At 38.6% G+C, this 21425-nt stretch overlaps 2 protein-coding genes across 2 annotated transcripts in view; one reads left to right on the top strand and one right to left on the bottom strand.

Annotated features, from left to right (window-relative positions):
- The first annotated feature begins 671 nt into the window (after positions 1–671).
- Positions 672–18684, top strand: SERPINE3 (serpin family E member 3). The gene is made up of 8 exons (XM_035542789.2): positions 672–930; positions 5220–5453; positions 6539–6736; positions 11665–11863; positions 12922–13022; positions 14592–14678; positions 16569–16652; positions 18644–18684. Exons 1-8 carry the CDS (start codon positions 672–674, stop codon positions 18682–18684), a joined length of 1203 nt encoding a protein of 400 aa, XP_035398682.2.
- INTS6 (integrator complex subunit 6) overlaps positions 18538–21425 on the bottom strand; it is a 45174-nt gene continuing 42286 nt past the window's right edge. Inside the window, 1 exon segment of the mRNA XM_035542813.2 lies at positions 18538–20495. Coding sequence (XP_035398706.2) covers positions 20402–20495 — 94 coding nt within the window. The 3' untranslated portion in view covers positions 18538–20401.

The raw sequence follows: 21425 nt of genomic DNA on the forward strand, positions 1-21425 counted from the left end.
TTCAAAAGGCAAACTTCTGTAAAAGAATGCTATTCTGTCATTTTAGCATTTTTTCCTTTAAATACAAATCTAGATATCTCTTAATATAGCACTGACCAATGCTTTCCCATAAAAATCCAAAGTGGTGATTTTGTGCTGCAGACACTGGAGCCTTTTGCAAATACAACCTTTTTTTCACTGGGATAAATTGCACAGAAGGAATATCTTGGGGGGAAATCTGAAGACAGCCTTTTGCAAATGTGAATCGAAACCCCAGCCGGGAGCCTCCAGCTGAACGCCTGCCCCTCATGAGGGGCAGATTTCCATCTGGGAGTGCTGGGTGTGACCCTTCTGCTGGGGATGGAAAGGAGCTGTGGGTGCTTGGCAGCATGGAGAACACACAGCTTTCACTGAGGTGTCCCATCATGCGTGCAGGTTGCTGGCTTTTTAATAGAGGAATACTGTGTGTACTGTAATGGCCAAACATCCTATATAGGTACAGCATCCAGGAAAAGCTTGGTTCTTCTTAGCCAACAGTCATCAGCATGTCTCTACACCCTATTTTTTTCATGGCAACAACTACTGGCTAGATCTGGACAGGTATTTTACTAGTGATCACTATTTTTTCTAAATATCTATATTATTAATTGCAGGTATGGTTATCTGGTGGAGAGCGTTCCCAGCTCACCTTCATGTTGCCCATTATCTTCTCCGTATTCCTCCTGTCTGCTTGCTGCTTAAACAAGGGTAACTGCATTTCCTACGATGAGCTGAGAGACCTGAAGACTGAATTTGCTATCGATCTCTATCACCACATCTCTGGAGCAGAGAACAGAACCAACGTGGTCGTTTCCCCAGCAAGCGTGGCCATTTCTTTGGAGCTGCTGCAGTTTGGAGCTCAAGGAAATACCTTTACAGAGCTGCAGGATGCCCTAGGATACAACATTCATGGTAATGTACTGCTTAAAAAAATACTTCTTGCCTTATGTTTTGCAGAAAATTCACAGCTTTACTTAGAAGACAGCGATAGCACACATCATAATAAACTTTTTTTCTTCTGTCTCACTGCAAAGATGTAATTTAGAAATGTTTTCTCCACATTTGATAGACAGGTATCAGATGGACAAAGGACACTCAGTAGGAGATGCACACATCATTATTTCTCCTTCTTTTTGAGCGATGCTTATTCTTTTACTTCACTGAAGTACAATTATACATAGAAAAGGTACTCCCATGAAAAGCAGAAGTGATCCTGGTTTCCCAGGGCTTTCTGGTGTCTATTGTATCTCTTGGTCTCCACCATGTCCTCTGCAAGGAAGTGATAGGCAGAGGATAGTCATTTTGTCTCTTATCCCACTCACAGATTTTACAAATTTGATAGAAAATGAATTACTTCTATGACTTTAGCCCTTTTCCTAATGTTATTACAACTAGCCAAAAAGATGAAAAGTTAGCAAAAGGAAGTTGGCAGACAGTGAGATATGCTGACAGACGGATGGTGCAATTGCATCTTTCCCTGAGAGCAGGCTAAAATAAAATTCTCACTGGGAATCTGGAAGAGATATGGAAAAGGCAGATGTCTTAGAATCCAGCATTAAATGAGCCGAATTTAAGGATGCTGTTTTCATTTTAACTCTGGATTATCCTACCATCTCACACCACATGGCAAAAACTATTTTGCATTATGCGCACAATGTTTATGAGAAGTGGATGACTGCCTCATCTTCGAAATTTGCAGCTTACATACAAGACTTATGTATAGAGATAACACCATTATCCCTCAGCATAAAATTTACTTTCAGCATCTGAAGACTAAAGATAAGACCTACAGGAATTTCACTGTCCTGTGCTGTAACCTGCCTCAGCCATCATTACCATCCTCTATATCATTGATATTCAAAAGCAGCACAGCAGTCAGAGCTAACTCTGTCTGATATACACAGATACAGCTACATGCACTGACACAAGGACAGTGTCTCTATATTATGAGCAGGTGATATAATGACACCTTGCCTATAAGACTTTCCCTTTCTGTAAATTTAGTAGGGTAATTTTAAACAGCAATAATTCATATAAGGACTTTACCTTGGTAATTGTCACACCTCTTGTCATGTAGGGTATCTATTAAGAAAAAAAAAATTAAGAAAAAAAAATTAAAGAGAACATTGCACATTGAAATTTAGGCACAAAACTCCACACGAAACATAACAAAGAGAAGTGCAGAGGTTGTTAATGACCTGCTAGCTCTTTTGCACTGTCTGACTTTTTCTCATTTCTCACATAATACGAAGCAGACATTTTATCTCTACTTTAGCTGTTTGTGGCACAAGCCACGTGAGTTTTGGCTTTCAGTAATATTAATGTATGAATGTGGGAAGAAAAGTAGGATGGGATCTATTGCTAGTGGTCATAATAGCAGATTTCCAGTGGGGGATTAGGAAATCACCAAAATCGAACAATTTAAAATCAAACAGAACAAATTTCCTATCAGATGAGTAAAACCAAACTACAAATACATGCATGTCTGATAAAATTCCATTATTCCATCAGATATTTGCATTAACGTTTTAGTCAGTCTTTCTTTCACAATAATATAGGATGTGGTTAAAAGCTTGGCAGACTAAAAACAATGAAAACATTGATGGTTCACTCACTATTCACAGAGAATCAGCTCTTACATGCACTTGTAATCTTCTTTTAATGTTTGGAAGATTTGTTCACCTTTATTCTAGTACTAAGAAAAACAATGTTTAAAGGGATGTCTCTCTAGACAGCACAGACAAAATGGTATATTTAAAAATGTTTTCTCCTTGCTGTTTCACTTTATCCATGGCAGAGTATTTTAAAGCAATTTTGAAATGCTCTCTGAGTAAGAATTCAGGACTTTGGTTAGCTAAACACTTTGATACGACTGAAGTTACAACCTCAGGATACCATACCTCACGTTAACATCTGCTTCCAATTTACCATCTTTGATTTCTTACATCCTCCAGAGAGCTTGCCAAACACTCCTGCACTAATGAAAAACACACAAGAAAAGCACTTTACACCTCAGACTGTGTGAGTTTTCTTGACATCTGTTCAAGGAGTTCAGTATTTTATCCCTTAAAGAGTAATAGATCTGAGTCTTAATACTAACCTTCATATAGGTGATTAGTCTTCCTGCAGGTTATTAGAAGAGAGCGATTAGGTTAGAAAGCACACACTGGATTCTTGGGTGGTAGAAATAGTGAAACTTTCCCTCTACCCCAGCAAAAATCTGAGCAGATGTAGTAGAAGTCTCCTGTTGAGATCAGGGACCTGGCTAGGAGCTGGAGTCTCACGGCAATCCTACCCTTGACTTCGTGATCAGCCTGGGACAGGTCAGTCCAGGTGGGATGGATCCAGCCCACCAAAACCCTCCCTGGGCTATCTGCCCCAAATCGCCCATGTCCCAGGTGGCAGTCCAGCCTGCCTTCCCTCCAGCGCTGCCCATGGGAAACGGGGTGCTTCCTTCCTCCAACTTAAGGACTCCCCAGAGTCAAAACCAATATTTCCAGCCAGGGACATAACTTGAGCCTAGCCATGCCCGTTTTGGGGGCTCAGGTACCTGGGATCTGCCCAGGGTGCCCCAGGTGTACAGGCCAAGGCAGAGGAGCACCTGAGCTGAGTGCGGCCCTCTGAAGAAGCCGGGGCACAGTACATAGCTCCATGAGGATGGTGGCCAACAATTTGTACATGACCCCGAGTTACTGAGCTTTCACACAGAAATTAGGACACATGGTGATGTTTCACCTAGGGAAACCAGAAAGGCCCAGTGGTACCACAGAGCCAAGAGACACTGATGTCTTGCCGAAGGACTGCTGCCCCTTCCCTAGGGGCAGATTTTTTTATGGGAAGAGGAACCTGATGGAAAATTCTTAATGGCAAGTCACAAATTCAACAGGACTTTTATTGGGTGGGTGTAGGCACGTCTCCTTCAAGGGCTAAGGGAAAGGTGCTGACCCACACGCATGGGAGGTCTGAGGTTTGACATCAACATTGTTCAGGATGTAAGTGCTGTGCCTCAGGAGGTCACCTTGACGTGTATCGTCTCATCACAAACCATTAGAGTGAGCAAATTATTGGCAGCTAGAAAAGGCTGCTAAACCACCCTTCAGGAAAGCCTATTAGAAACTTTCAGATTTTAGAAACACAAGATCCTCTAAGTTTGGAAAACTCACATCCCTGTTGGCTCACCCCACAACCCTATATCCATCACAGAAGCCCCCACCGTTGGCCTACCATGAACTCCCCAGGAAAAGGAGAGTGGGGCACTATTCCACTATTTTCATTTTTGGACAATGCAGTAGATATTATTGAATTTTTGAGTGACACTGAGTTCATAGTTTCTACAAGCATTTTGTAAGACCAGAATAGAATTTAAAAGGCTCCTGGCAAACTGGAGAAATGTGTGACGTTAATAGGACACAATTCAATAAGGACAAGTACAAAATTCTGCATTTAGAAGTAACAATCAGCTGTTCAAATCAGGGAACTATGAGCTAACAAGGAGTTTTTTTATAAAAGGATCTGAGGGCTCTTAGGAATTCTTAAAAAATGAATATTGAATGGGAAATATAATTGTAGTTCAAAAAGAGCAGACACTGTTTTGGTTTGTCTGAAAAGAAGAGTCACTTTTAACACACATCAGGAAAGTTATCAGCTTTATTTAGCATTGCCAGGCAATACTGGGTCAGTCTGGGGCACTGTCCTTCAAGAACAAACAAACAAAAAAATGAGGGCCTAGGGTAGCACACAGACCTGGGGCAGTCAGGGAGATGCTCCTCCTGATATGGGTGGCATTGACGATGGCATGAGATGTCTGTAACTGTACCACTGGCAGCTCAGCAAGTCACAGCTGGAGGTGCTTGATCTAATGGGAACTCAGAGAGTGCCCAGAAGAGCTTAATGTTCCTTACAAACTGTAAGAGCTATATTCACATAGAGGTTTGAGCCTGATGTTGAATCAGCCATTTGACATATCTGCGCTGGAGTGCTTTCTACAGCAGCATGAAGAGTGCTTTTCTATGCCCAGTGCATCACTGTGCTTGACAGTAATACCCCATAAAGTCAAGGGTGCTTCAGTTGTGACAGTGCTGTAATTTTCAGAGAGCACTGGTGTCAGCACCAGAGCTGAGAGCTGCTGAGCCCTGCTGCAATCTCTGCTGTCTTAGCCTCAACATGATAATTGCAGTTTTTTCCTCTCTCTCACCTGGCAGATCAAAGTGTGCAGGATTTTTTACACGCAGTGCATGAAGGAGCAGCCAACTCTGGCCAGGGCACAGTGGTCCAGCTGGCGTGTTCCTTCTTCGTGCCCACCGGCGTGATGCTCTCGCCCCACTTCGCTGCACGTGCCGCGCACTGGGCAAACAGCAGCCTGCAGCAAACCGACTTCACCGACCCCAACCGAACCGCAGCCCAAATGCAGGAGTGGATCTCCAGTAACCTCAGAGGTAGAGTAACAACCCACAGGAATTATTACACATGGATAAAATGTAAAATAAGAATAACGAGAGAGCATGCATTTAACCAAGTGTAAATACAACCAAGCATTTTACCACACTCCACATTGCCTAAACCAAGACCAACAGCCAGGAAATCTAATTCTTGTGCTGCTACTCATTTCTAACGGAAGGAAAGAGCCAGCATATCTGTGAGCACAAGTCTGCAGTATTAAGCCATCAACCGCATGACCTTATTCCTCTAATTTTTGAAATGGCAATCCTTTGCAGTGCTTTCAGTTTTAACGAGGAGCAGCCGAACTCCCCAGGGACCAAGCTTGCTAATGCTGAACGCTTTCACGCTGCGCTGGGGAGCATGCTGAGCTGTAAGCTCAGCAGTTAGACTCTTGAGTTTAAAAAGTCAAAATGGGAAATGAAGAGTTCACTTTCCACACAAGCAAGGAAAGTAGTAAAATTAGATTGTATGTTAATGAAAAAAAATAATTGAAAAAGCAAGTCCTTAGAAGCAGCAGACCAAATCAATCCCTGATTTGCCCCATCGACTTCAGTTGCATGAATGTTAATTTGGCCATCAACATGTAATGTGATGTTTAACACAAACATTAAAGCTGTTATTGAAAAAAAAAAAATCTGTGCTTCTCAAATGGACTGTAATAAGTGATCCAGCTTCATGATAGGAAATTATTGCTCTAGAAGTGGGTACTAAAATGGGAGTTCATATTGTGGTACTCACATGAGTATCAATGAGTTAAAGGTGGATCACACAAAATTCTTTGAGATACACAAAGTGGGATAAGTTAAAATTGGATAGGGGAGAATTAGGATATGAGTTTCAGTTGACTTTGTTACTTCATTGTTGTACAATGGCCCTCAGCATTGGCAAACTTGAGCTCAATTATGGGGATGACGTGGCCCAAGGGGCAACCCTGAGGTCCATGTACCAAGTTGTACCGTGCCTCTTGCCATTTAGGCTGCTGAGCAGTCCTGGCTTGCTTTATTTCTTCACACAGACTTGTCCTTTATGCTTGTGCAAACAGGACAGCCTGTGTCCCCCTCCCCATCTCTTTCCCATGCAGATGGGGATGTGCACAGCCTGCCTTTGGAGGGAGCTGTGTCGCCACTCAGTCGGGTCACTGTGGTGAGCACCATGTACTTCAAAAGCGTGTGGCTAAAGAAGTTTTCCTTTATGGATACACAGATCTTGCCTTTTACCACGGCGGAGGGCTCAATCCTGAAACTGCCCACAATGCATCACACAGCTGAAGTTAACTACGGTAACTGTCCTTGTCCCTGACTTGCTCTATAATACAACGTAGAACATTTTTATTTAGTTAGTTTTCCACAGCTACTGCACTAAGGTGCGTTATTTTCCCAGCTTGGAGAATGCTAAGAAAAAATCACCCATAACAAAGACACCACCTGGGTGACTGAATTGACTCATAGTCCCAGGCAATCACAAAACACATATTTGGTTCAAAGTGGTTCCTAAAACACCTACTGTCCCTCGCCCATCCCTCATAGACCAACACTTGCCAGCACCCATCAACAAGCTTGTCAGGTATAGCCCCTACCAATTTGGCTTGTAGGTTGGGTAAGGAATTTCCTGTCCTCTCAACCTGATCGCTGTCCCCAAGGTGTGACCACCAGAGAGAATATAATATCACTGTGAACACCACAGTGCTCTGTCACAGTCTGCCTCCAAGGATTTAAGGTAAAATATTCGGGGCAAATTGTGCAACAAAGAGGAGAGGAATTTTTCTGGCCCTTACACCCAGCCAGTGGATGCCATCAGAGTGGGATTAAAACAGTATGAATATAGGTCAAACATTTATTTGAATAATATATAAATATAGCGTGTTCTCCTTTCAAATGTTTGGAGTATAAAGGTTGGTGACACAAGGATTCATATTGTAAGCTTTATTTTCAGAAACCAGGAATTCTTCCACTTAACTCTACAAACCCTTTTAAAACATAAAAAGCTCCTTTCTCTTGTTCTAAATTTCAGCACTTCACTTGGATAAAAATCTTTCTAATTCCAGGTCTAAATTTCTTCAAGACTAGATTATCTCTCTTAGTATTGTGCAAGATGTATCCTTTAACTTAATAGTTTTTTTTTTCATCTTAGATATTTACTCCTAAACGTATTTTTGAGTGAGACGCCAGGCTCATCTAATCTCCTCAATAAATAGATATTCCAATTCCCTACTGTACTCTTCCATTTTGAATTAATCTTCCTTGAAAGTAAGGGACCAGAAAGCTACACAATTATTTTATTGAGTCATATACATGCTCAGTACTATGCTCTTAGTATTTCTATGCCTTTGCAAAAATGCCTTGCTTAGTTCATTAGGTGTTACTCAGGCTGTACCCCATCTGTTTTGTCATTTCTCCCATTTTTTTATTTTTTATAAGTTGAGTCCTAGGTAACTCAAGAGGAGGGAAAACTCAACAAATACATGCCCTTTATTGTGAGTTTCTGAGACATTATTGGATTTCCACCACTCCAGCCATAAAGGTAACCTCACTGTTCATCTTTGATGAAAGTCTTGATTATTGGCAATGCTTTGGAAAGCCAGCGGTAACCTCTTTTCAACATAGGAGCCCCACAATCAACTTAGCTCATTTTAGACTGCTCATCAAGCAGTTGATTGCTACCTTTCACTTCCGGCTCTAACTGCCATCATTTCTACGTGTAAATAGTGCCATAGAGAAACAGTGTCCAATGTTTTACCTAAAACTAGATGGCTGGATCTATGCTTTTTTATCAAGCCAATTATCCAGTCAAAAATATTATAGATTTGTTTGCTGGGGTCTACCTGATGTTGCAGTTTATCTCACTTCCTATTTCCCTCGACGACTTGACCATTCTTTTCTCCAGGGTATACTCAAAACTTTTCAATTGAAGACCCAAAATTTCCCAGACAACTTTCTTTTTCTTTATAAATACACTCTTGTTTTCTAGACTACTGTCTAGAGACACAACCTCTGAATTTACAGGTTTATTGAAAATCTTTGCTAACACACTTGCAATTTCACATCCAAGTTGTCTTTGACTTCTGAGGTGGTAATTATGCAGGCCCTGGATTTTTCTCTCTGAAGTAGGTTAAGCTTCATTTCCATCTCTGGTACTGTAATTCCTCTTGTTCTTTTCTCATTTCCATTAGGTATCTCACCATTATCCAATGATATATCAAACTAATTCTTTCCCATTGCTTCCAGTAAAGAAGTGGAGATGAATCTAAAAAAAAAAATTGAATTCAGTGTTCAGCAACACCATTCATCCTTCCTTTTTTTTCTCTTGTTTTTTATGTGGTTAAAACAGTTTCCTTTTCTGGTCAACAGTCACATCAAACAGGCAGTTGGCCAGGTATTGCTTCTATACCTCTTTATCTCTGAACCATAATTAACCTGGTGAAAGAATCATTTTTTCTAGTCTTGGAAAGTTTGCCCTTGCTGCTATGTCTTTGTTTGTGGTACTTCCTCTTCCAGGAAAGTCCATGGTGTGTTGACCACGTTTCTTCCTCCTTCTCGGACCACTTATTTCTGATCATGTTCACACTTCTGGCTTGGAGATCTCCCATTTCTCTTGTGCATTCGACTTTTTCAGAGGTTAATTAACTTTACCAAGGAGTGCCGAGTTTCCTTTTCCAAAACCCAATGCCTTCTCATCCTCATTGTTGATTAGTGTAAACTACTACATCAGCTCACAGTTGTTCAGCCCTGGATGACTCTGTATCCCCAACTCACTGCAGCATCTTTGCTACTCCTGAAATTTGGAGGAGCATCACCATTTGTTCCTTCATGAGTTATCTGATTAAACAAATGGGTTTCTTGGGACTACCAGCTCAGGAACAGGCCTTTTATCTGAACAGTTAGTAGTGTGAGACAAAGAAATGAGAAGTCCAAAATGACTGAATGCAGGCTTATATAAATGGAGAACTTGGGTAAAGACCAGTGATCAGAAATTGAGCAGCTGACCTACATTACCTGAGCATAAACGTGCTCAGAGGCCTCTGCAAACTTGATGTAAAATTTTTAGTTGTTCTTGTCTGACCATTTGTCTAAATGCAAGAAGTCCATCCTGTTCATCTGTAATATTTCCATAGAAAAGGAAAGTTACCAAAATACTGGGGTTATTTCTTCATCCAGTCTGAAATGCGTGACCTTGCTTTAACTGGATAGACTTTTGAGGAATGTAGAAATGAGACAGATCACTGAAAATTTGCTGTCAGATTTGGTAGGGACAGTTCAGTCTTTATCCCTAGAAATGCTACAAACATCTCTGACAAATCAGTTTGAAATTAATAAAAAAGACAGGCTTACTACAACAAACCAGAGACATGAGATAACTTTCCTTCATTATTAAATGATTGCAGCTGTATACTGTCAGCACCCAAAATGCAGAGTAGAAACATTAGCTGTGGCCTGTATTGATCTAGCATTTACAACATTGTTTATCCTTTTAACGTGACCATGCAGAACAGATCAGCCTGGGGACAATTAACAATGCTCTAAGTAAGTGTCAAAGTACTATTTACACATGATTTTTAAATGCTGCAGCTATTTTTTTTTTCTCCAAGCGATTTGTTGACTGTGTTTGAATACTGATTTAGCATGTAAATACTTTGAATACTGATTTAGCATATAGTCCTTATGGGATGCTCAAAACCAGTTCAAGTAAGGAAGATGAAACATCCTGGCTCAGTCATCTCAAGTCTTTGGTTTTCTTTTTAATTAACAAACCAGATCTGAGGACAACACAAACTGAGACACAAACTTCAAAATGTCAGCATGCCCACAAATTAAACCACTCCTGGCCAGTGCACAACAAACATAAATGTTGTCTGCTTGCAAACAAGGTTTTTTTTAGAGCAAAACAATCCACGTGCTGGGAATTGGTTTTATGAGTGCAATTCCCTCATTGTGCTGCATGGTGTGAGGGTTAATCTAAGAGTCTAAAATTTAATCTAGCAGAATAACCAACATTTAATGAATGCTATCTAACATAGAATTGCAAAACTAACAAGCATTGTACATGAAATATTCGAGACTTTCTATAGCTATGTATTTATGAGAAAATATTTAGGTATGATGAGCATTAGCTAGCTATATTTTGTTATTTATTTTATAGCTGCTGACTCAAAAAGCATGAATATCTATCTTTAAAGATAAAACTACTACAGCTTGGTGAAAAGGGAGTAGATTATTGTGGATAGCCTGCAGCAATGGCAATGATAAGTCATTTGCTTGTAACTTGTATTTAACTCCTTGCATACTAACTATTACTGAATGTTCCTGAAATGCTATTTATTGGATCAACAGATGAAAAAATAAGAAAGGAAAATTATGATAATTGGATTTGTTCTATTGTTTAACAGAGTTCATTAGAAATGTCCAGATTAATTGTTGTTCAAAATATAGAATTAAAATGGTACTTGAAAATGTTTTTTACAGGATGTTGCGTAACTAATTGTAAGGTTGGAAGCCAATCAGCTATTATTTTTGACAATATTTTTTTAAAACCTTCATTTGATTTTCATAGTTTTTAGGCCTAGATTTTCAAAATTAATAAATTTGGTGCATAAATATGTATAACCCTAACTACTTTATCATTTAATGTAGCTATTCGTCTCCTGAAATTAGAAAAAAATATTTTTTAATGGTAGTAAAGATGGAAACATAAGCCAAAGTAAGTTTCAGTTAATTAAATAGTATACTCTTTTTTCATAATTTCTTTCAGCAATGAATTTTCAGTGAAAGGTATTGTAGATGGAAATCATAGAGAAAACAGTACGCTTACTGAAAGAACAAGCATTGTGGGAACAGTCACCATAACATTACTGTCATTGCCTTGGTAATGTTTTGAAAACTCAGGGTGAGGAGGAGAGCTACTATATGAGAAAGTAGCAAAATATTCATGCTCTGTTGAGACACTGCTTCAGGTATTATTACTATCATTGTGTGTGTGTGTATATATGTCATATATATGCGTAGGCAGAAAAAATTCCAATCAGCCCTGTTTACATGAGCCGCTGTCATGAGTTAATGGTGACCTGAGCTGAGCCCATACATTAGACACAACCCCTTACAACCCATCACTGGTGTTCTGAACTGTCTGCTTCTCCAGAGGTTATTTTATTTTAGCTTTTTTTTTTCCCCCCACTTTAACAGTGAAATGAGATCTATGTTTGCCCACCTACAGGCCAATTCCAGACAGCAACTCTGGAGCCTTTCAGTGTGGTTGAGTTACCCTACCTAGGGGAGAAACTCAGCATGTTCATAGTGCTTCCCAGTCACAGAAGAACACCTTTGTCCCAGGTTGAGTCTCACCTTTCTGCCAAAACCATAACACACTGGACCAGCAGCTTAAAGAGGATGAAGATGGACGTTTTTCTACCTAGGTAACTTTATTTCTCAAAGATGGCTTCACTACTCCAGTTGTCAGAATTAGGAGCAATAGTGCTGGCATGAGCAACCTGCAAGACAGAACCAAATGTGATACTTTGAGATCTGTTTTTCTTCGCAATCAGAAAAGCTCTAACCCTTTAATAAGCCATGAAGAGGTGAGCTGAGAATGCAAAAATTTTCCAATATGTTCTGTACTGTTTAAAAACCAAACCAACCAACCAAAGTCATACAGCTTTTACTTAGAAGTTGTTTGAGGTATAACAATCTTTTTTTTAAAAAAAAAAAGAGAAATGTTCCTGACCTTTTTCTGTATTTTTTTTGCTTAAGAGTAAGCATATAACCTTTTAAAAAATAGAAAACAATAGCTTATTTTTTTTTTACAACTTGCTAAATAGTACAAAAATACTGACCAATTAACTTGCCCCCACCCCAACTCATACCCACTTTTCTGTGTACAAAGCAACTTTCACCCATACGTTTTGCACATTAGTCGTGAATTGTTGCTACCAAATGCACATATCCCTGTTAGTACTTTCTATCAGCTATTCAAATGAAATCATGCAACAAGAAGAACCTGGCACAAGCAAGCCTTTTGTAGCTGCACCTACGGTATCCATCAGCATGGAAGGGCCTTATTACACATTCCTTGCAATACATTCCCCACATTAACAAAGCACTGAAAAACAATCTGTACATCAATACTCTTTTCCTCCAAGCTAATTTTGGTAATGTTTCAAAGAGCCCTTTTGCTACAGCTAAATAGGTCATTAATAAAATCACATACAGGAAAACGCAAAGTTCATGTGTCAAGAAGAATGAGAAGCAGTCTGATTGCAAGAGATGGAGGCAAGGGATTCTTTCTGTTAATGTCTTCAAGTGAAGATGAGTTGCTTTTCTGGAAAATATGCTTAATCAGATGGAAGGCATTGAGATCATACTGAAATAGACGGATGAAATGCAAAGGCTTGAAATAAATTGTATCTGTTCCACCTTTTAGCTCTATGAAACTATGAATGCTACATTTAAATAAAATCTATCATCTTAATTTCAGGTTCAGTATTCAGAGCCTTTTTGACCTAAAGACAGTTTTTTCTGCCTTGGGAATTAGAGACGCATTTGATCCCATCACTGCTAATTTTAAAGGCATTTCAGGTAAGAGGCTTGACTGAATATAAAGTGATCATTGACCCAATGGTTGTAGACTCTCAGATCATATTTGAATGATTCAGTAGACCTGGGCCTGCTGGACTGATTGTGCTTCTTTCTCTGTGAACTCCAAAACACAATTCACGTTCAGCCAGTCTACTTTATTATTGATAACTCCATTTTGAGCTGTTGCTTTGTAGGAAAGAGGAATCTGATAGGGACAGGGTTGGTTTGGGGGTTCCCTTTTTATACATTCACCAAGTAACCCTGTTTTCAGCCACAACTAGGGAGACCTCTCAAACCCTTGATTCCTATCAGGGTCCAGCATTTAGTCACCATTTAGTTCACCATTGTCCACGTGGTGGACAAAAATGGGAGAAATATTCATAAAGATGAAATAATAGGTAAATGAAAGTAAAAATGAGGGAGAAAGAGATATTCACAACAGCGACTTAAGGCTCCCTAGAAAGTTCCTCTAATCAAAGAGGCAGTCAAATTTGTGCATTCCTGCTCATGCCCTGAAGGTTTCTGCCTCCCTCCATCAGCAGGGGAGATCTGAGACATGCTGTCCTCCCTAGGCTGAGATAACCTGATGCCACCGTCCTTGTGTGTTATCTCACTCTAAAGATGCTCCTATATTGTCTCAAAGTGATGCCTGAGTCTATGACAGAGGACATACTCAGGCAGAGAGATTCAAGACGCACATGAAGGTTTTAACCTGTTCTATTTACCTGCACTTGGAGAATGCTGATCCAAAAGCCATGCAGCCCTATTATTTCGTGCTGAGCTAAGAAGTCCTTAATATATAACTAATTTACATGTTCAGGCTGTCTATATTCATCCATCCATACGACATCTACGAAAACACTGAATCAAAATTAGAATCGAGGATCTAACATGGAAGCCAGATACAGAGAAAGTAATTGAGAGGGAGATGTATGCTGTGCTGTCCTGCTGAACTTGATGTGGAAAAGAAACCATGGAAAGGAAATGGCGATAGAAGAAAAGCTAATAACATATATGGTATACAGCATCAGTTCACATGTTGTAAGGCAGATAGTACATACTCCATGTTATTGCAATAAATTCCCTGAAAGTTAAACATTATAGAAAATTATATTTCTTCTAGTAAGTTTTAGGTATTTCATAAGCAGTGCAATCTTAAGAATATTTTAGAAATCATAAGAAGGGCTTCAAAGTTCAAGTAGTAATAGTAGCTATGTTTCATTTATAAAGGAAAAAAAAGGGAAACCAGTAGAGGCCAGGCACACATTAGTATTTGCCAAGCAGCATCGGATCCTGATGCAGGCAGTGCTGCTCCAGCTAAATACCAAAGGACTGGAATCCTTTGGCCTAGCTAACCTTCAGGGTAGTTCAGTTTCAGTCTTTGAAGTAGTTGCCCAGATAAAATATCTGTTATGCATTCCTTATATTCTGCAGGAAATATATATAAAAAAAGGTAAAAGCATTCTAAATTAATAAAAAAGTAAAAATGGTGTTCAAAGTAAGGTTCAAGAAACCACTGCTAATATTCATTTGGTGTTTTTTTTTTGTGTTTTTTTTTTTTTTCCCCAGAGCAAGCTGGTCTTTATATTTCAGAAGCCATTCACAAAGCAAAAATTGAAGTAACAGAAGATGGTACGAAGGCATCAGGAGCTACAGGTAAGTCACATATACAAATTTAATTTCCACTCCCGATGCTTATCACTATTAAAACAACAGCTACTCTTTCCTTTAAAGAAGCATGCCAGCATTTAGAAGTATGCCTAGTCTAAATGCAAACATTTGTATCTAACACATTTCCATTTTACCTTTATGATTGCTCATTAGAGCTCTTAAACCTCTTCCCTTTCCATGTCTGATGTTCAATTAAGCATGCAAATGATCAAGTGAAAACCAGCTTTGCCAGCCCCAGGAAAATCCAGTTTAACAAAAACCCAGATTTCTGTTGGTCAGATCACGAAAACAAATTAAGAAGGTTACTATCATTTCATCCATAATTCCTGAAACTCCTGTTGCAAGGTTTGTTTTCTGAATATTGCCTTTTTGGTAAGCATGGAAGTTCATGATGTGAAAGTTTCTTCTTCATGAAAATAATTACAGGCTTGTTACTTAAGCACTTAGAACAGTGACAATTTGCATGCAGTAGTTTCTCATAACAGATAATTTCCACACACGCAGCAGGGGCTGGACTACAGAGTTAACAAATTACCTTTGTAAGCTGAATGATGTTTCCACAAATCCTTCATCGCATACAACAGGGGAACTGAAATTACTGAGTTGTGCAATTTATTTTTTTAAGCCACATGAGCTTTATTAAAACACCCTGCATTTTCATCTCCCTTATGGAAGCCTCAGATACTCCAGAGATGTTCCAACCCAGAAGAAGCCAAGATTATTGTATTGTGGGTATTACACCCACAGCAGCAACTTTGAATAAGACAGACGCTATATATACACATACATATCACAACCACTTGTCTTAACTAAGTTAATCCTGCTGTGGAGCTGTAGAGTTTTAAAGCTTATGGCAATTTTCATCTTTAACAGTGCATTCATATTTTTAGTATTTTTTTGCTGGCAACTCCTGTACAAAAGAAAAGCTTTTAGGTGGCTCCAATCACATACCAAAGATTAATAGTAATCAGACAACATCAGACCTTTACTCCATTGAAATCAATGCCAGCACCTCCATTAATTCCAGTCAGACCAAGCTATGAAACTGGTTTAAAGAAAAGTCTAATTATTTTTGTTTACTTTAAAAGCTCTGCCTCTAGCCACACAGCAACTTGAGAGCTAAGGTAGCTTTTCTTAGAAGCACTGAAATAGCACTAAACTTATTTTATTGAGTCCTACTTGAATTTTTCAATTGAATTCTATTTTAACCACTCACTAAAATAATCCAAATCTTTGTTGTTTTCTTTGTACAATATAGTCTTAATATTAGATAGCTACAAAGAAGAATTCATTAAAACAAGGCTTATTTCAGTAATTGCTTTCTGAGCCATCATACTTTTTAAGGACAATTTATTTACTCCCATTAACCCACAGTCAGAGAGAAGGTTAAAGTCATGTAGCACTTTGAGATCAAGGATAGTTACATTTTGTTGAGAGCTCTGACAAATTCCAGGATGACATACTACTTCTCTGCTCTTTCCCATTGAGAAGAATGGCAGTTTAGAAGAACACATTCATGCCCTGCTTATCTTTTGACTGGAACAGCAGAGCTAGGAATTGGCTAAGGGGTTGTGTAATGGCATGGTATGTCTTCAGTAGAGTTAGGGCTGTAAGAACAAAGATTTTGTTACCTTTGAAATCCAGAGCCAGACTGACTCACTTCAGCAATGAAGTACACGTGCATCATCTGCCTATAATCTCTCAACACTTGTTCGTTCACCTAGACCGATTTCACTGCTGGCTAAAATCATTGTTTTATCCTTAGAGCAGCAATTCAAGCTCTGGTGTTTGGTACCGTGAGTTTTGAGGGCACTGCACAGAAAATGGAATGAAAACAGACATGTTTTACTAAATGTTTTCTTCGTTGCATTACAGCAATGGTATTACTAAAAAGATCTCGAACACCTATTTTCAAAGCAGACAGACCATTTACTTTTTTCCTGAGACAAGCTAATACAGGTATGTATGCTGTCTAATTCAGTAGCAGGATCATTCACAAGTAGCACTGAAATCAATAAAAAGTTTGTTGTACATAAAGCGACATTCTTCAGCCTAGGAAATTTTAACAATCATGAAAATAGTGGGTTTAGATTTTAAAGCATACATAAAGAATAGTTTTATTGGTTTGTTTTAAAAATGGTAGTCAAAGCACAGAAGTCAAATTCCCTTCTTCCATTTGTAAGAGCCTAAATAACCTTTCCACAACTACTATAGACACCAAAAATATCTTACTGAAGATCTTGAATGCCCCAGCACAGGAGACAGACCTCCACAGGTCAATTCAAATCATGAATTGGCTGGATCAGTATCTCAAGTTAAAATTTAGATCCTCCCTTGTAAACGAAACTTGCTCATGCCTACACAGACAGCACACAGCAAAATAGACTTGTGATTGTAGACACCAGGCTTCCAGGGCCTGAAATTCCCTGTTTTAATTCCTATCTCAGCAGTTTAAAAGGCTATAGAAGTTCAGAAGTTCTGCAGACTAACAATCTTTTACCCAGCTACGGCTCAGAACATACAGAAGCAAACTTCTCTTCCCTCATATCATAAATATCAACACCTTAAAGGAGATTGGACTCTTCACTACTTCACATCCTCATGAAACACTCAGGCTATCAAAAGCCATAGATATTTACTGTAAGTAATTTGGAAACTGAGACCTCAGCCCTGCAGAAAAAACTAACTTGTATATTCCTTATTGCAAGGAACTGCCAAAAATGTATTTTCTTCTGCAACTGGTGACTGTTTCTTGCTAACAAGCTTCCCCCAAACAAACAAATGTAGAATATACCTGAAAATCTGAAGCATCACAGTGCTCTTTTGGCTTCTGTGTCAGACTCTCTCTCCTTTCAACTGTCGAGTTATATAGACTACTCCAGATTCTCTGCCAAAGGAAAACACCATAAAGCTAGTTGACAATAACAAAGAATTCTTATGCACCTTTAGCACGTTTTTGCTCCTCTGCACTCTCAGGCTAACTCCAACAACTCTTACCCTTCTTTTCAGTGCAGTAAATTTGCACCTTAGGTCTCTTCCTATAAAATCCTTCAAACCACCACGTTTCTCTTATAATTCTGGTCACTCCTGTTTAGATTTCCAGGGAAAGTAGAACCATTCTTAGGGTTCAGTAAAACACTGCTTGGGGCCTGCTAAAAGACTGAAGGGAATTATTTTCCTTACCTGCTTACAAGAAACCAATGATGTTCTCTTAGAGTGTGAATACATGTGTAATTAACAGCCTTAAAAACTTTTTAAAAACCAAAATACAATTATTAAAGACTAAAGCACACTAATTTAAAAATGCTTTGACAATCATTACCGCTTAGTGAATAAACATCTTCTCTAACAAGTGTGGAATTAAAAAAAGGCACTAAAAAAGGAAATCTGAACTATGAAACCTGAGCCACAGACAGACCAAATACTGATTTGGGGGAATAAATTTGCTCAGTTTACAGTACATGATAAATTGTGTAAGAAGGAAATCAGATTGTAACAGGATTCTTACATGAAACAAAATACATACCCTCTAATCAACTCACAATGAGAAGAGCATTTGTATAATTAAAGCTTTTTAATGAAAAAAGGAAAACTGAGAACATTCAGGCATTTTGCTTAGACTTCATGAGGTTTTTCCAATGGGAAAATGGGAAAGGGTTCTACTTCTGTTCAAAGGTGATTCTTTAGTCAATGCTTTAGGTAAGTTTCTGGTTTCGGCAAATTTCTGGTTGGGTTACTATTTAGAAAGGCCTTTTAGTATTTTTTTTTTAGTATTGAAATCTTTATATTATTCTAAGGCAAGCATGCAATCACATGCATTTTTTCTTTCTATACAATGAATGATTACAAATCTGCTAGTTCCACGCTTAATTTAAGTATTTAAGCTGTACTATGCTTTTTGAAAACCTGGTTCCAAACACAAATAATTTTAATATTGTTTTCATTTACAGGTTCAGTACTCTTTATAGGAAGAATTACAAATCCTTCATGATAACTGCTAGTCAATTACACTGTCTTCTGTTCCTTCTATGGCGAACCTTCCTGCAATGAAATTAAAGGCTACATTATGTATATATTTATTAAGTGTTTAAAACAACAACACTTGCAAGAAAAAGGGCAAGTCCACTACCTGATTACTTCATACAAACTACAGGAAACAGTTGTCTATGAATCATTAGCACCACAACTGCAAAGACTGTAGGCATATACACATTTGAGGAAAAGCTGAACAGATTTTGCAAGTCAGGTCGATTCGTTCAGTATCAAGTGTCTTACAGAAAGGCCAGGGTTTCAAACACAACTTTGCTTCCCTTCCCTGAAGTCAAAGACTTGAGAACAGAACTGAAGTTCAGTCTGGTCCCAGGCTTAGCTATAATCTAGATGGGATAGGAAGGTAACAAGCAAGCAGCAAAAAGCTGTGAAAAGTTGAGAGGTTGTTCCAAAACTGACAGAAGGGCAGGTAGGAAGTAGATATACCACTGAATCAGTAACAAAAACATTACTACCAAAAAATGGGTAGTAATACCTACCTTCACTATCTTTATCTTTTCTTTTTAAATGAACACAGCATGGAACGCATTCCTGAAGAACACAGAATGAAGCTAACAGTATCTTGAAAAATGGCTTTTTCAGCACCCTTTTAAAAGCTAAGATAGTGTTTTAGTACAAGTCATCAACTGATGGCATGATGCATCAGAAACCCCTGCCCATAAAGACTTTAGCTGAAGACCACAAACCACCAACTCTTAAGAAAAGCATCAGAGAAGAGCTGCTCCCATTGAGTCAAAGCTTTCCAGAAGTTAGCAAAGATGAAAGACAGGACCAATAAAGTATTCAGTAATAACTTATGTCCAAGATTGCTGGACTGCTCCTCCCATTTGTAAACAAAAGATTCTGACAGAAGCATGCAGAATTCCTCAGAGGCTACTGACCTCTGCTATTCTACACTGTATCTTCATAAAACTGTGTCACTGATGTCGATGTGCATACAGTACGTTTGTTACTCTATTCACTAAACAGTAAAGCACAAAGTACACAACGCTAAGATCATCATCCTACCATAGTCACGACTCTGCTTTTGCTTTTCTCTCATTCTGATTAAGAACAGAATATCCAGTGATACAAAACTGCTCATTATTTAGTATCACACTGACACTAAGGCATGGAAGTTCTGTAAAAGGAAGGCAGAAGGAACTGTTCCAAGTAAAAAAATGTACTCAGTCCTACACAAAGATTAAAATAGAGCTTTTATTGATGGAATAACAAAAGTGCTTTTCTTAAATATTTTTCAAAATACATTTATACAACTTACAATAATATATCCAAAATAACTGTATATACAAAACATTACCTTGTTTTATGTATGTGCTTTTTTTTTCTGAAAATTACAAAGCAACTTTTTGGCAAAGTTCAACCTTAAGAGGTGATAGTTTTGAAGGTTGGATTAAGAAAATAGAACCTGAGGGAAAGTGACACTTAAGTCCATGACAAGCAAGGAGTTCTCCATTTAAATAAAAATGTTTTCGTGATTTTTCACATTACAAAAATAACAGAAATGAAGAAAAAAGATGTTGGATACTTTTCTCATCATTTTATAGAGCAGCTTCTCATAATTTCCGATACAGAACTTGAGATAAGAGTGCATGTCAAAAATGAATGCAAGTAAGGACAGCAGTGCCCTGCTGTGGCTTTCTCTTGTGTGCAGTTCCTTAGCTGCTGTTGATATGGTTGACCTGATTGGATCTGCGATGGATTTCTTCCAGAAAACTCTCTAGCTGTTCTATCAACATTCGTTTTTTAAACCTGCATTTAAAACAAAGCATAATGAATACACATGCTAGTAAACAAAACATTGTTCCCAAACTTTTACTGAACCCTGGAATCTTAAGTAATTATTTTAGGTACAGTGCATGATGACATTACATATACTGCTGTCTCCTCAAGTTCTGTTAAGCTACTAACATTAAGCTTCTAACTTGCTTTCAATTTAGTCAGAGAATATAAAACTAGGGTTACCAGAGTCTATTCTAATATTTTGTTGAACATCACTCAGCCTTCAGAAAGTCAGAAGAAATTCTTAAGTGTTTGCTATTTCCATCACTAAATTTCTCAAGTACAGAAATAAAATATATGCCAAAACAACTACAATCCTAAAGCTAGCAACAGCTTTTAGGGATTATTTGCATGCCTTCACAGTGCGTTCACAAAAGCCAAGTGATTTTGGTACTGGTGGAGAAATAGCCATTAGACACTGCAGAGCAGATATAAAGAAAATACAAATGAAAGTTTAAGAAACTAAAGAAAATACAGATTTAATCCATACCTGGAGTCTCTGCACTTCTATTCCTTATTGACTACAGAAATTTGGACAGCAGACCATTTTGTCTCCTTTGCTTGAACCCACTGCAGCATTACTGTCCATCACTGTTTCCAGCAAACCCTAACCCCTGCAACGTTTCTGCATCTGAGAAGCAATTCTGACTGACACTTTGGCAGCTGTACACATACTCTGTGATAAGCAGCAATGAAAAGATCACACGCTTTCTCAACTCAACACTTTTCTGAACTGTACTCAGGAGTTCAGTCCTGTGATCTTATTGTCCTATGATCCCAGCCAAGGCCTCCCAGTCCATGCTCATGGCTCACTTATCATAAGCCTCAGTAACACCAAACAAATCCCACACCAAGTACTGATTCCCCTTCATTCTTCACTACTTTTTTCATACCTGATCC

Source organism: Cygnus atratus, chromosome 1, assembly GCF_013377495.2.
Source record: "Cygnus atratus isolate AKBS03 ecotype Queensland, Australia chromosome 1, CAtr_DNAZoo_HiC_assembly, whole genome shotgun sequence".
In the NCBI taxonomy this organism is placed as follows: Eukaryota; Metazoa; Chordata; class Aves; order Anseriformes; family Anatidae; genus Cygnus; species Cygnus atratus.

Bases quoted from the DNA above. Each gene is read 5' to 3' on its own strand.
- SERPINE3 (XM_035542789.2), top strand. From the start codon at position 672: ATGTTGCCCATTATCTTCTCCGTATTCCTCCTGTCTGCTTGCTGCTTA. The intron at 11,864-12,921 runs GTAACTTTATTT...TCTTAATTTCAG, and splicing joins ATGGACGTTTTTCTACCTAG to GTTCAGTATTCAGAGCCTTT. The intron at 13,023-14,591 runs GTAAGAGGCTTG...TTTTTTCCCCAG, and splicing joins TAATTTTAAAGGCATTTCAG to AGCAAGCTGGTCTTTATATT.